At 45.5% G+C, this 12618-nt stretch overlaps 1 protein-coding gene across 1 annotated transcript in view; it reads left to right on the forward strand.

The window, feature by feature from the left end:
* The first annotated feature begins 1909 nt into the window (after positions 1 to 1909).
* ARID1A (AT rich interactive domain 1A (SWI-like)) overlaps positions 1910 to 12618 on the forward strand; it is a 37947-nt gene continuing 27238 nt past the window's right edge. The window contains exons 1-3 of the mRNA XM_009334660.1: positions 1910 to 2116; positions 2813 to 3274; positions 4257 to 4370. Of these exons, the coding sequence (XP_009332935.1) occupies positions 1916 to 2116; positions 2813 to 3274; positions 4257 to 4370 (777 nt within the window). The 5' untranslated portion in view covers positions 1910 to 1915. The remainder of the gene's footprint in view (positions 2117 to 2812; positions 3275 to 4256; positions 4371 to 12618) is intronic.

A 12618-nucleotide genomic window follows, 5' to 3' on the forward strand; every position in this document is an offset into this window, starting at 1 on the left:
GCACGTGGTCGTTTGTGAACAGCTTCCGTAGGACGGCAAACACCGTGTTTGCAGGGGTGTCCGGGGCTGAACTGGAGTGGAGGGAGGGGACTTGGACCTGGTTCTTAATCGATTTGTGCCATATTGGTGCAAATTTGTCTAAGAGAGCCTGATTTCAGTTGAGTGGGTAGCCCCCCCTTAGAGCATGGCGGGGCATCTAAAATCTGCCTCAACAGATAGAATCATACTGGTGCCATGCACATGGTCGTTTGTGAACAGCTTCCGTAGGATGGCAAACACCGTGTTTGCAGGGGTGTCCAGGGCTGAACTGGAGTGGAGGGGAGGGGACTTGGACCTGGTTCTTAATCGATTTGTGCCATATTGGTGCAAATTTGTCTAAGAGAGCCTGATTTCAGTTGAGTGGGTAGCCCCCCCTTACCAAAAATGGGGTGCTTTTCCTGCCATCTCCATTAAATTCCCTCCCATGGCCCAGCTCCTGTTGCCCCACAAGAGTACCATTAACTCCCCGTTGTGCCCCTACTTACTTCTGTTTGGCGTGGGCTGGGTGCTGTATGGCTTGCCTGGCAGGCAAGACGTAGCAGACAGCTGGTCAAACAAATGTTTTCAGGGTCTGTGTGTTGGGACTTCAAGCTGTGCTGGCTGTTGGGGTAGGATTTTCTGAAGTGTAGCATACTGCACGAACTTTTTTTCCTAGGAGGGTGGATTCTGCAAACATAACTGAAATACTGTTCTGGTCTCCAGGATTCTTTCAGGTTTCCAGCAGGAGCTGGCTTTGTGCGATATTTGCTTGTGCAGGCCTGTAGTGCCACTCCTCAAGCACCTGATCTCGGCAAGAGAGGGTGGATCTGTACAAATACCACCCTAGGGCTAGTTGCGGGAAGGAATGGTGTAATAGAGAGTCCATTGTCATGGTGATCTGGTGGAAAACATCTAATTGGTATTAGTTAGGTCATCAGGAGATCAGTGAACAATTCTTATTCAGTCCGAGTGATGGAGGTTAAAGACTGTGCCTGGGATTCATTTAGAGGTCACTACACCAAAACAGTCCTTACGTTAGTGTGGGAATAGTACTGCCTATGTAGAAAGACTGGGTTTTGAGGTTTATAGTATTTTCAGGAAATCTGATTGACTACTCTTATGTCTTGGCTCCAGGCAGGGGTAGTACAGGTTAGGAAGTCCTAGGAAAGTTGCATTTATTCACTTGTCTCATCATGTCTGCTTTAAAACTCAGGGACCTGACTTTCAAGGCTGACAAATTTTTTTTTCATGCATCTGAAGAAATTTGATTTAGAACCCTTTATTCTACAAAAGGCAGCAGGCACAAAGCACATGTAAAAAAAAATCAAATGCAAAAATGGAACCGCAGTCTTGAACGCTGTGAATGTCAGTAGCACTGCCTAGTATTACTACATCAATATGGATTAATTGAAATGCGTAAGTGTAAATTAACAGCCTGTAGTGTTTTGGGAGACCTTGTTATATGTGAAAGAAGCGGTGTTTCTTGTGAATATTTAAATTTTCAGCCTAAATTTACCTTGTTGTGGAATATCTGGACATTAAACTACTACCTACTATGGGGAAAAGCCACTTAACACTGATAATTCATCTTTCTTAATGATCCTTCCCCGCTTCTTTCCTGTCCTCTGGCCACGGGAGATATGTCAGCATAAAATGTCGTCTTATTGGGTTTGTTCTTTGTGAAACGTCTGTAGGTTTGAAAGGGCAGCAAGAATCCTGCTGTAATTCAGAATGTAACTGTGGGGTTTAGCACCTGAGAAGAGAGAGATGAGCTTCTGCTTCTCTGCGCCAACCTGTTGAAGTTTTCTTCTGGGGTTTTTGGGAAGTTGTGAACGATTCCTACATGTAGCTGGACGTACATCGTGTGTCGCAACTTGCTTTGCAGCCTTCAAGCCCGATGGATCAGATGGGGAAGATGAGGCCTCAGCCATATGGAGGAAACAACCCGTACACACAACAACAGGGACCTCAGGCGGGGCCACAGCAAGGACATGGCTATCCAGGACAGCCGTATGGGCCACAAACTCCCCAGAGATATCCCATGGGAATGCAAAGCAGGACGCAAAGTACAATGGGCAGCATCTCATATGCACAGCAGGTAGAGCACCCAAGCTTCTGTAGTCTCTGTTTACAGCAGGGGCAGGCAGAAGAGCAACAAAGTACCGTGTCTTCTGAAGGGACCACCTTCAACCAGGTTGGAGTCAGTTGCTTAGGTAAAAATGGCATTTCTTTAGGCTACGTGTTGTGCCACACCTGGATGCAGGTGGGGTCGATGTACGAGGACCTGTGGAATCCTTGCTTCCAAGAGAGGTAGCGGCAGAGCAGTGAATCAAACAAGGGAAGAATAGCGAGGGCAGTAAGATAGTCCTTCCACTGTGTTCTGTTAAAGACACAGCTGTTCTTTACAGAAGAAATGACTTCAGGTCGGTTTTGGCTCACTGCATGATCCAAGTGGCTCCTGCTGGACTGTTTGCAGGATTCAAAAGGCTGCCTTTTTTTTTGAGCAGGCAGTCTTTCCTTTCGATATTACTATCAATGAAGGGTGGTCAGATGGGGATCCCTAAAAACTTAGTTATGGTGCCTATTAAAATTTTGTTGCTGCCAAGAATAATGTCATACACAAGTGACTTTTGCTGTTGTCTGGGAGGTTTCCTTATAGGTAGTGGCATTTCCAGTACATTCCCAGTTAACTGCTCTGGTCTCTGAATTTTTTTCTTCTTGAGCATAATCTTACTTTGTGTGTGTATATAAAATACCTTCATAACTGATATAACTCTACCCTCTTCTTCTGTAGATTCCTCCTTACGGACAGCAAGGCCCCAGTGCATATGGGCAGCAAAGCCAGACTCCTTATTACAACCAGCAAAGCCCTCATCCCCAGCAGCAGCAGCCTCCATATTCTCAGCAGCCTCCATCCCAGACCCCTCACTCTCAGCCTTCTTATCAGCAGCAGCAACAGCCTCAGTCTCAACCTCCACAACTTCAGACATCGCAGCCTGCGTATTCTCAGCAGCAGTCCCAGCAGCCCCATCAGCAGTCCCCAACTCCATATCCTCAACAGCAGTCCACAGCCCAGCAACATCAACAGAGTCAGCCTCCCTACTCACAGCAGCAGTCACAGTCGCCCTACCAGCAGCAGCAACAAACTCAGCAGACAGCTTCCTCGGCTCTTTCTCAGCAGTCATCTTCATACCCTCAGTCACAGCCGCAGCAGCAGCAGTCTGCGTACTCCCAGCAACGCTTCCCCCCTCCTCAGGTAGGCTGTCTCCTGCTTTGTTTCCTTCTGTAAGTGATTTTTAAAGAAACTTGGGCAAATCCTTTTCTTTGTGCGTTAAAGTCGGTTGAACTACACGTCAGCAAGCTAGCTGGAATGATTATGGTAATATCTGTTGTGTCTAGATCTGTATCTGTTACAGAGAGATGTGGTGGTGGTAACAGGCTAAGCCATGCTAATACTGCAGTTTTGAAGACTAGTGTCGAGTGAAGGCTGCTGTTCGGCAATACCAGTCTAAAGGATTTCGTACTCGAATGGTTTTCACACTGTGGTCTGTGGAAGTTCTCCAGGTGGTCTACAGAGCTACTGGGTTTAGCACAACAGCAGAACACAGTTTGCAGAGTGACACATAGATGGTGACAGAAGAGTTTGCTCTTAAATGTAAAACTTGGCTTTAGGGAGGAGAAATAAAGCAGCAAGTGCATGGAATTGAAGATAAAATCATGAAGCAGATTTTTTTTTTTTAATAAATTTATTTTCAGCAAGGCTTAATAGAATTTTAATAGTTGTGTGAAAAGCTAGCTGGGGCCTTTCAGCAAACACTGTAACACGCTGAAGCTAGCTTTTGAAAAGTTGAAGATTTTAATTGACTCGCCTTGTTTGTGTAATGAAGTACTTAGAGCTATTGTAAGATGTTAGAAGATCAAGAAGCTAAGTGGGCAGTCTCCCAGGACAGTCTCTGTTCTTCAGGATCTGTAATAAGGGAAAGCCGGAGAATTACTGTTTCGTCATGTTTTAGACTTCTACTCCCAACACTCTCTGTAGCAGTCCGGCAGCGTTTGTCCTCCTGCGGAGCAGTAGGCGTGCTGGCTTGAACTCTTTTCTGTCTTATTTCCTGTTTTGGGCAAATGTCACTGAGGCTACATAATTCTTCCACAATGTGAGAATATACCAGAGTGATTCCAGCAGAGCCTTTATTTTATTCCCATTTGTGGGGTTTTTTTGGTGTTTCTTGATGTTTCAGGAGTTATCTCAAGACTCATTTGGGTCCCAGGCATCATCTGCTCCCTCAATGGCTTCCAGTAAAGGGCAAGAAGATATGAACTTGAATCTTCAGTCCAGACCTTCTAGCCTACCGGTGAGTGGTGAGCTGATCTAGAAGTGAATGGGGCGAGGGCAATCAGAAGCACAGCAGGATAAATTAGCACTGGTAGTATTCCACATGGAAATGAGAATGATGGAGGCTGCCTGTGCTTTTTACTAAGTCATTAGCTTCTGGCTTCCCACTGGAGATGAAATGTAATTTACAAAAGTAATGGATTTGAGAGTAAAGTTTAACCCTAAATACTCTGGTCTGCATGTTGTACCTAAAAGATTGTTTTGAGCTTTCTGTTTGCAGTGTCTGAAGTACCTGACTGCTGTTAGAGTAGGCCCTGGCCTTCAGGGGAAGGCGTCTCATTTTTATTTTATTTTCTTGTTCCTTCAGCCCATTGTTGCAGTGGTGGTTAGCAGACCGGCAGCACGGTTCCCTTTCTGTGTCGTTGGATCCTTATACTGCTGATTTAAGCTTCTTTGGTCCAATCTAACTGAACAGTTGGTGAAAAAGACAAGTTTATTAGTACCTGGAGCAAGGAAGATCAGTCACAGATAGCTCCTTCCTTGACAGATAGATAATTATATTTTCTTCTGCATTCTAAATCTGCTCGCTGTATGCACAGTGAACAGTTGGGCATGAGGTTTGTGCCTGGTGTTCCAACAGTTTTTGCACTAGAATAGTTTAACTTTGGGTTAAAACTTTATGAAGAAAATGGAGAAGAGTTAAAAGTTTCGATTAATTTGCACAAGTTGGTCTGTGCCTCTGACTTGGAGGAAAAGTTTTGAGCTGCTGAGTTCTGATTTTGCTGGTTACTTTCATTGTAACCAGTAGGAAGTGAGCGAGCTTTTATTTTTTTTTGTTTAGCCACTGGCTAAGTCAGTTTTCTAAGCTGCAGTTGGATTGGTCAGAGGAGAGTGAGCTGTGTATATAGCAAAGTTATTTTTGCTCTCAGCAATGAGAACGGCTTTGTTGTGAGCCCCTTGAAATAATTCCTTTGGATTGTGGGTACAAATTGTCACCCAAAATACAAAGTGATTCTAGTTCTGGCCACCTAATGGGAGTAGTTGTGGGCTGTTTCTTTTTTCTTTCTTCTTTTTTTTTTTTGCCTTTTGGACCCTGATTACAAAGATTTAATTTGTTCTGAGGCCTGGGGAAAAATCCTTTTAAATAGCATGTTTCTTTCCACTCTGCCTCTCCACAAGTTCTTCCATGTGACCCATCTTCTGGCGAAGAATGTAGGAAAAGTGAAGCCACTGAAGTAATTGAAGAAATTGCTCTAGCTCCGAACGGTGGGAAGTCCTGTTCAGTAGCATTGTTGATAGAGCCTTCATGAATCCTACCAATCAGCGCCCTCTGACTCAGATTATAGGAATTAGTTGCTCTGCTTAGCAGAAGTGCCTCCTTCTCAGCACCAAGTGGGAGTTTGTTTTATACCTTGTGGTTAAATGTATTTGGCCCCTTTGAAGTTTTCCCTTTTCCCAAGCAGTTTAAGAAAAGATATCCATCTCTGCTGTAAGAGTGAAGGAACCTAGAAATGAGGGAATTTGATCCGGTTTAAAAGTTTTAAATGTCCACCAATTTCTGGTCAGGTACTTGAGAGGTTTGCTGAAGAGAAATTCAGGGTGCAAAAAATGGGTCCAGCTTTTTGAATTGGCTAGCTATAAAGCTCGCTTCTGTTTTAAACAGACTTTATAGTCAACTTGTTTTCCTGACTTTATCACCAAATAATTTGCATTTAAGAAATCAAGCAGTCTTCAGCTTACCCAACCCCGGTGTATTTTTGGGCCTTCTCTTCCTTGGTAGGCAAAAATTAAAAAAAGGAGACCCCCTGCAGAAACTCACCCTTATTCTCTTGCACATGTTTCATAATTCCTTGTCTTCTTGCTAGGATCTTGTAGGACGAGACCAGCACCCCTGTCTGTAAATAGAGATTGAGATCGTCAGATGGTGATGCTGTGGAATGGTTTAAAGGGAGGACCTCTGAGGTGTATGGAAGCCAACTCTTTCTTTCAGTGATCAGTCTCTCTTGCGTGAAGTTTGGCCTGGGGATGCTTAGAAACAAAAGAGCTACGTGAAAGGGTGCTATCAATTTCTTTTTATCTTCCTTATATTGCTCAGTCTGTCTGGTTTAGAAAGTTTTATCCTACTCGGGAGGATTCCTAGATCCCTGTTTTGCCATTATGTATGACTTACAGAAGCATAGTTAGTTTGTGGGCTTTTAATATTTTGTGGAGTTCTGAGCCCTTTTCCATGCCTCAGTGGGCGCTGTGGAATAGCTCACCTGGGTATCTTGGAATCGGGGCAAATTGTGCCATGCATCATCTTTAATTAAACGCAGGTCAGGTCCAGCAGGAAAAGGAGGTTGCTGCTTTTTAGGTTCTTATGAAGTGTTAAGTTTATGTACCCAGTGCCTTTACGAGCCTTTGGCCTTTACACGTTAATAGTGTACATCAACATTAATGTTGGAATTCTAAGCAATGAAGGGGGGAATATTTCTTCGGCTGATCCTATCACCATTTCAGGAGATGGTGATCTCCTAGATGGTGACATTGTCAAGTTGGTCAACTCCTATGAGCTGTTGTTGGCTTTGTTAGGATCTGCCTGAGAAATGTCTTGTTGATCGTTCTGGGTGGGGGTCCTCAAGATATCTTCCTGATAATGATTTTTCTATCACTAACTGAACTTTTTCCTGACAATGTTCCCATATTCAGACTTTTAACAGCAGAAGAGTCAAATTACTGATTTCTCTAATGCTTTGTCTGCTCATCTGTAAGTAGCAAAATGTCTGATCTTCCATTTCTGCTTGTGTTATAGGCTCTTCTAGCTTAAGCATTTCCTGGTTCGTTGTTCCCTTTCTGAAGATTATACTTGCTGTATTTTGGGGGAGAATGCTGCTGCTAACTTGAACTCACTGGTGCCTTTTAAAGAGCAATGCATCCATGCGAGTGTCCTGGCTGGTAGCAGGCTAGATGAAGAATTTCTCTGAAGAACTTGCTGCTTCCCTAGGGAGGCTCTGTCAGGATTGCAGCTAAACTAAACTTAGATTGCTATTGTGTATGGGAGAAGTGAAGTGTAGTCTTTTGTGTCTGGGTGTAATAGAGGAATAGTAATCCTTAATATAAATCTGTTTCTCCCAGGAGATTCCCTAGTCTCTTCTCCTTAGCAAAGAATTCTTCCTGGCAAGTCGTATCCAGTTTATTTGGTGTCTTTACCTTTTGAGGCTTGGATTCTGAGTCTGTAGGAGTGAAATATTTCCAGCTATTAATTACCTTCTGCTGAGACATGGAAGGTGCTGGTAGCAAGTACAGGGGAAGCAAATAGGGTGCTAGGACATCCATTTGGGTTTGGATTGCAAATCAGTTCTGCTGTAAAGTTCTCTGGACTTTTAGGTTTGTTGTAAGGAATTTTGTATCTCATTATGAAACATGCAATGGATTGTTATCTTGCCCCAGTCTCTGTCTTATGGGCTGCCTTGAAGGAGTTGAGTGCAAGTTTCTGATGTCTTTGAGATGGATGAAGAGTAAGGCATCGAGACAGTGGTTGCCACGCCAGGCTGTTTATACCTTCCCGACCACAGAAGTTGATAGCTGTGGTGTTAAGACTTCCAGGGTGGCCCCAAAAGCCATTTATAAAGCAGAACTGATTTGATACCAGTATATAATGGCTTGTATTTGCCTTTCACTGGACCTTCTGGAATTTCTTCAGTGAAGCTTTCCTATCCGTGGAAACCAAAACTTTTGTGAGAGGTATTGTTTTCAGCAGTGCTTTGATGGGAAAGGCTTAGGGACTTCTGGCTGAACCAGGAGGACAGGTACTGGCAAGGTTTTGGAGGTCCTGAAGTAGCAAGGCTGCGTTTGAGTTTTTGTTGCAGCAAATAACGTAATGAAGCAAACTGGGGCAGCTTGTACAGAAGTTTCAGAATTCCCACCCCAGACCGTCCTTAGTTTTGGTCAGTGTACTGGGTAGCCTGAGGGAGAAACCCCATCCCTCTTTTGGGCAACTTAATTTCGTCTTGATGTGGAGTGGGAATCATTTTAATCTCAGTATTTTGCACTGTTGGAAAACTCTTTTGCTTATTCAGCTGCATGTCACTGGTTCATCTCTGACTTCAGGTCTGAAAAGTGTTTTGTCAATGGCAGAAAGGAATATAACCAACTGAAACCAAATTCCTGATCCACGTTAACTTCTGAACGTGCGTTTTGGTCTTGGATCTTTGCAGTATGGATTTAACAAAACTAGGTTTTGTGGGGAGGGGGGGGAGAATGAGGCTGCAGAGTTTTGGCTTGTGCAGAAAGAACCATTCTGTAAATATCCCCGGCAGTTGTGGGGTATTTTTTGTTTGATTACCTCTTCCTTTCTTAGGTCAAGTAGTTTCTGAGTTTGGACACTCTGGAGGTTGTCAGGGAAGCACCGTTTGGATTTTCCATTTTTACAAAGTGCTCATTTCAGCTTGTACTCTGTAGGTACTTGGAAGTGGAATAAAGTTGAGCTCTGTCAGCTGCGTCCCCTGACCTGGAAATAATCGATGCAACAGGCTGAAATGCAACAAAAAACCATCTCGGAGCTGCCGTGGATGGGGAGGGAGGTGCAGCCCAGGAAAAGAACGTTTTCTTAAAAATTCTTTGAGCTCAAAATTAATCATTTTGACCATTTCTTTTGGGGGAGGGGAAAAGAACCTTTTATAGTTGAATTTGCTGGTCACTTCAGGCTCTTTTTTTTTTTTTTCCCCCCCCTTTTTCTTTTTCCATATGGGACTTCCTGCTTCTGTTTGGTTTGTATTTGGCCTTTTGAGCTTGTCTTATTGCTTGCCTTAAGAGAGGGATTAGTGATGTATGCATTTTAAAGCAGGGTAGTTGCATGCTGTGGTGCCTGGGCATCACAGTGGATATGCAGATAAACACACCAGCACCCGGAGGCTTGCCCAGAGGAGCACAATACCCAAAACGCTGATATTGGAGAGATTGGTGCATTCCAGTTTATGCTGATACGAAGGTTTCTATCCCAAGTTATGGTGATACGGGGAGTTGAAAATGTTTTTTCCTGACTGAAGCTCCGCTGCCTAAGCTTTTCTTGGTGTGTGATTGCGGCCATCATTTTTGCGTGGTTTCTTGAGAAGGCTGTGCCTTTTTTTATAATTTTTTTTCTTATTTTGCTAATAACCTCTACAGCTGTGGAGAGCGTGGAGTGCCGCTCGCAAAGCTACCCTAATCTTCCAGCCGCTCCAGTGACATGTTTCGTGCCTGTGACCTGCTTCTCGGGGTTGCTCAGCTGTTTGTCCATGTGGCAATTTTCTCTCCTCCCACCCCTTCCTCCGGGTTCGAACTGAGCTAATCCGACCCGGTGCTCGGGAGGAAACTCCCCACCCTGCGCTGCATCGCCCGGGCCTGCTCCGGGCTGCGCAGAGCCCTCCGCCTCCAATAAGCGTCCCTTTCGAGATGATGCCGCGCGGAGCCGCTGATGCAGCTTCGCGGGAGCCTGAGCTGGCAGCGGCTTGCGCTATGCTCGATGCCGGGCTCGTTTCCTGTTTCTATTCTGGTCGCGAGCAGCTCAGCTCTGCTTCCTGCCTGCACGCCTCGCACAGATTCCCCTAACCCCCAGCCTTTCGTTTTCTTAGGAGCGATTTCAGTTACGGACCCAAGTGAAAGAGGAGACGGCGACCTCCGCGTGGAGGTGGGCGGTAGGGACGGCTGGCAGCTCGCTCGGGAGAGGACGGGCTCTTGTTCTTCTAGGCCCGACCAGAGTGACTAGGCGGGTCAGTGTTTAATCAGGAAATTGCTGTAGGATGACCAGTTCTGGTCTTGGATCCCGAACAATAGTCTGTGCTCTGTCACACGCATCCCCTGTGCTGCCGCAGCCTGAAAATACAGAGCTGCTCCTTGCACCATAAGTGCTGAAGCGCACGCCTCGCGGGGTGACCCTCTGCTTTTAAACATGCTTTCAAGAAGCTCGTTGTTGTAGGGCAGGGAAATCAGTTTTTCACTTCCTTTTTGCTGCTGACTTGGTGTCATTGGAGACCCTTTAAAATGTGCGGAAGCCTCTTGTCAGTCTGATGTCGGCCATGCTAGCCTCATCCTCTTCCCTTTCCATCAAAACTTAACCCTGCCGGAGGTCCCACACCGTGCAGGGGAGGGAGAGCCCATGTTGGTGTGACCTTCATCTGCTGCGTGGAGTGGTTGCAAGGATAAATGAAGGTGTTTAACTTTGGCTGACAGCGCTGCACGCGTTTTAAACGCTGCCACACCTGAGCTTTCAGTTTACAGGAATCATTTTCCTGTTAATGTCCTTTTGGCATGCTGGATTGACTTGTCTTGGAGACGTGCACGGTCATAAATGCCGTGGAGAAAACTGTTTCCACATGGCGCTCAAATGTGGAGCATGGCAGGGGCCCAAGGCTCGGTCTGCTCTGCTCCCTTCCTGCAGCAGCCACGCTGCTCACATGAGCTTGTGCCCGCACCCTTGTGGGTACAAGGTTCGCGCCGTGATTTCAAACAAGTCCTGGTAGTTGGAGGAGGAGTTGTGTAATTGGTTTTTATTATAATTTTGAACCAGGTCTTACCCAGGAAAATAGAAACCTTTGGGGTTTTGTTTTTTTTTTTAAAAAAAAGCTTTAATTTCCTGAAATGACAAGAAGTGACATCTCTAGGAATTGACTGTTCTGGCACCCTGACCCTGAGGGTAGCACTGGGCGTACGTCAGCGTCTGGCCTGGGCCAGGTTTCCATGGTTATGTTGCCTCTTCCTGTGCACACTTGCTGCTCTGAGCCAGGGTGAGAGGAGAATTTCCTTGATTCTTCCCATGATTTCTTCAGTTTCTCTGTCCCATTCAGATCAGCGGTACCTGGATGCGGTATTGCAGACGGGTTCTTGACTGGAAGTGGTTTCTCTAGAGATGCCCCATCTGGCAGTGTCAGGGGGCTCAGCCGTAGCCCCTCGTGTCACTCCATCACTGCCTCCCCACAGGTACGACGGACTTTGGGAAGAGGCTGCCAGCTTTCAGCTGTCTCTTCAGCAGCTTCTTCCAGCGAGAAGACTGTCAGGTTCATAAGGCTTGCAAATACCTGATACCTTAGAAATCTTGTTCTCTCCTAAAATCTTCCTTCCTTCTGCTTTTTTAGAAATTGATTCTGTCACTCTTAATTGTTTCAAAGAGGCTGATAACAATACTAAAAGCTGAGTTGTCTTAAAATCCAAAGTATTGGCCTGAACAGGCCTTTTTAATTTTTTAATTATTTCAGGCTCCTGCCTTTGCTGCATTTCTTTGCCCACCCTAACTCATGTGGTTGGCATGGTGGCATAATCACATGCTGAGATGACTAAATGCTTTGGAGTCTAAATTGAACACATCGGAGACTGGAAAGCGCCTTCCAGAGGAAGCACTGCTGGGGAATTGGAATATCCTTACGACTGGCAGTAAGAGGGTAGCTTCCTGCCTCTTACGTGATTGAGCGTTTTATATGATCTGGGGTTTGTCTTCAGACCGAAGTAGAATACTTAAAAACCTCTGGAAGAAAAACAAAAGCTCTTTAAATAAACGGGTTGTGGTCTGTCATCTGAGACCTGTGCTAGTTTCTCGCTTACACTTGCCTTCCCAAGGCCTGGTGTCAGACCAGCCTTTCTGATTGATGTGATCAACTTGTAGGTCTCGCTCCCCCTGCATCCCCAACGCCCTCCAAAAAATCAGTGTTGCCGAGAGCACCCTCTGATGATGCTGCGATGTTGCTGCTCGTTGTGCCTGGGGTCCTCCATGCTTCTTTCCTGCAACTTGTTTCAGGGTCAGTGTTACTGTTGAGGCTGGAGGTTTTATCCTTTTGTGTTGCAGCGCTGCTGCTGGATGGCCGGGCCAACGTCTGTGTTAGCTAAAGTGACGCTACTCTGTCAAGCAAAACTTCAGCATTTACCACTGCTGCTTTGAATACTTTATGTTGTATCAGTGTTTAGGTAAACCTGGCAGTACTTTTTAGAAGCTGAGCGGCTTTTGAAGGGTTAAGTGGAAACTCTTCTGGAGAGTTTTGCCGCTGCATTTCCCAGGGTCCTGCAGAAGAGCTCAGCACCCAGCGCTCCCCGAGTGGGAGTGCTGGCCTTCCGCATGGTGGGTTTTCCCTTCAGCGACATCTTGTTCTGTGGATGAATCATGTTACTCCTTCTATACTTTGTGCTGCAACTACAGCTTTTGAATCTCTCCTCTCCAAAGAGATGAAATACGAAATTTGTTAGTCTGCTCAGTGTTTGAAGGGGGAGGAAAGCCCCCTTGCCTGCCCCCCCCCCCCCCTTTTTTTTTTTTTTTTTTTTTT

Source organism: Pygoscelis adeliae, unplaced genomic scaffold (genome assembly GCF_000699105.1).
Source record: "Pygoscelis adeliae isolate BGI_AS28 unplaced genomic scaffold, ASM69910v1 Scaffold422, whole genome shotgun sequence".
NCBI lineage: Eukaryota > Metazoa > Chordata > Aves > Sphenisciformes > Spheniscidae > Pygoscelis > Pygoscelis adeliae.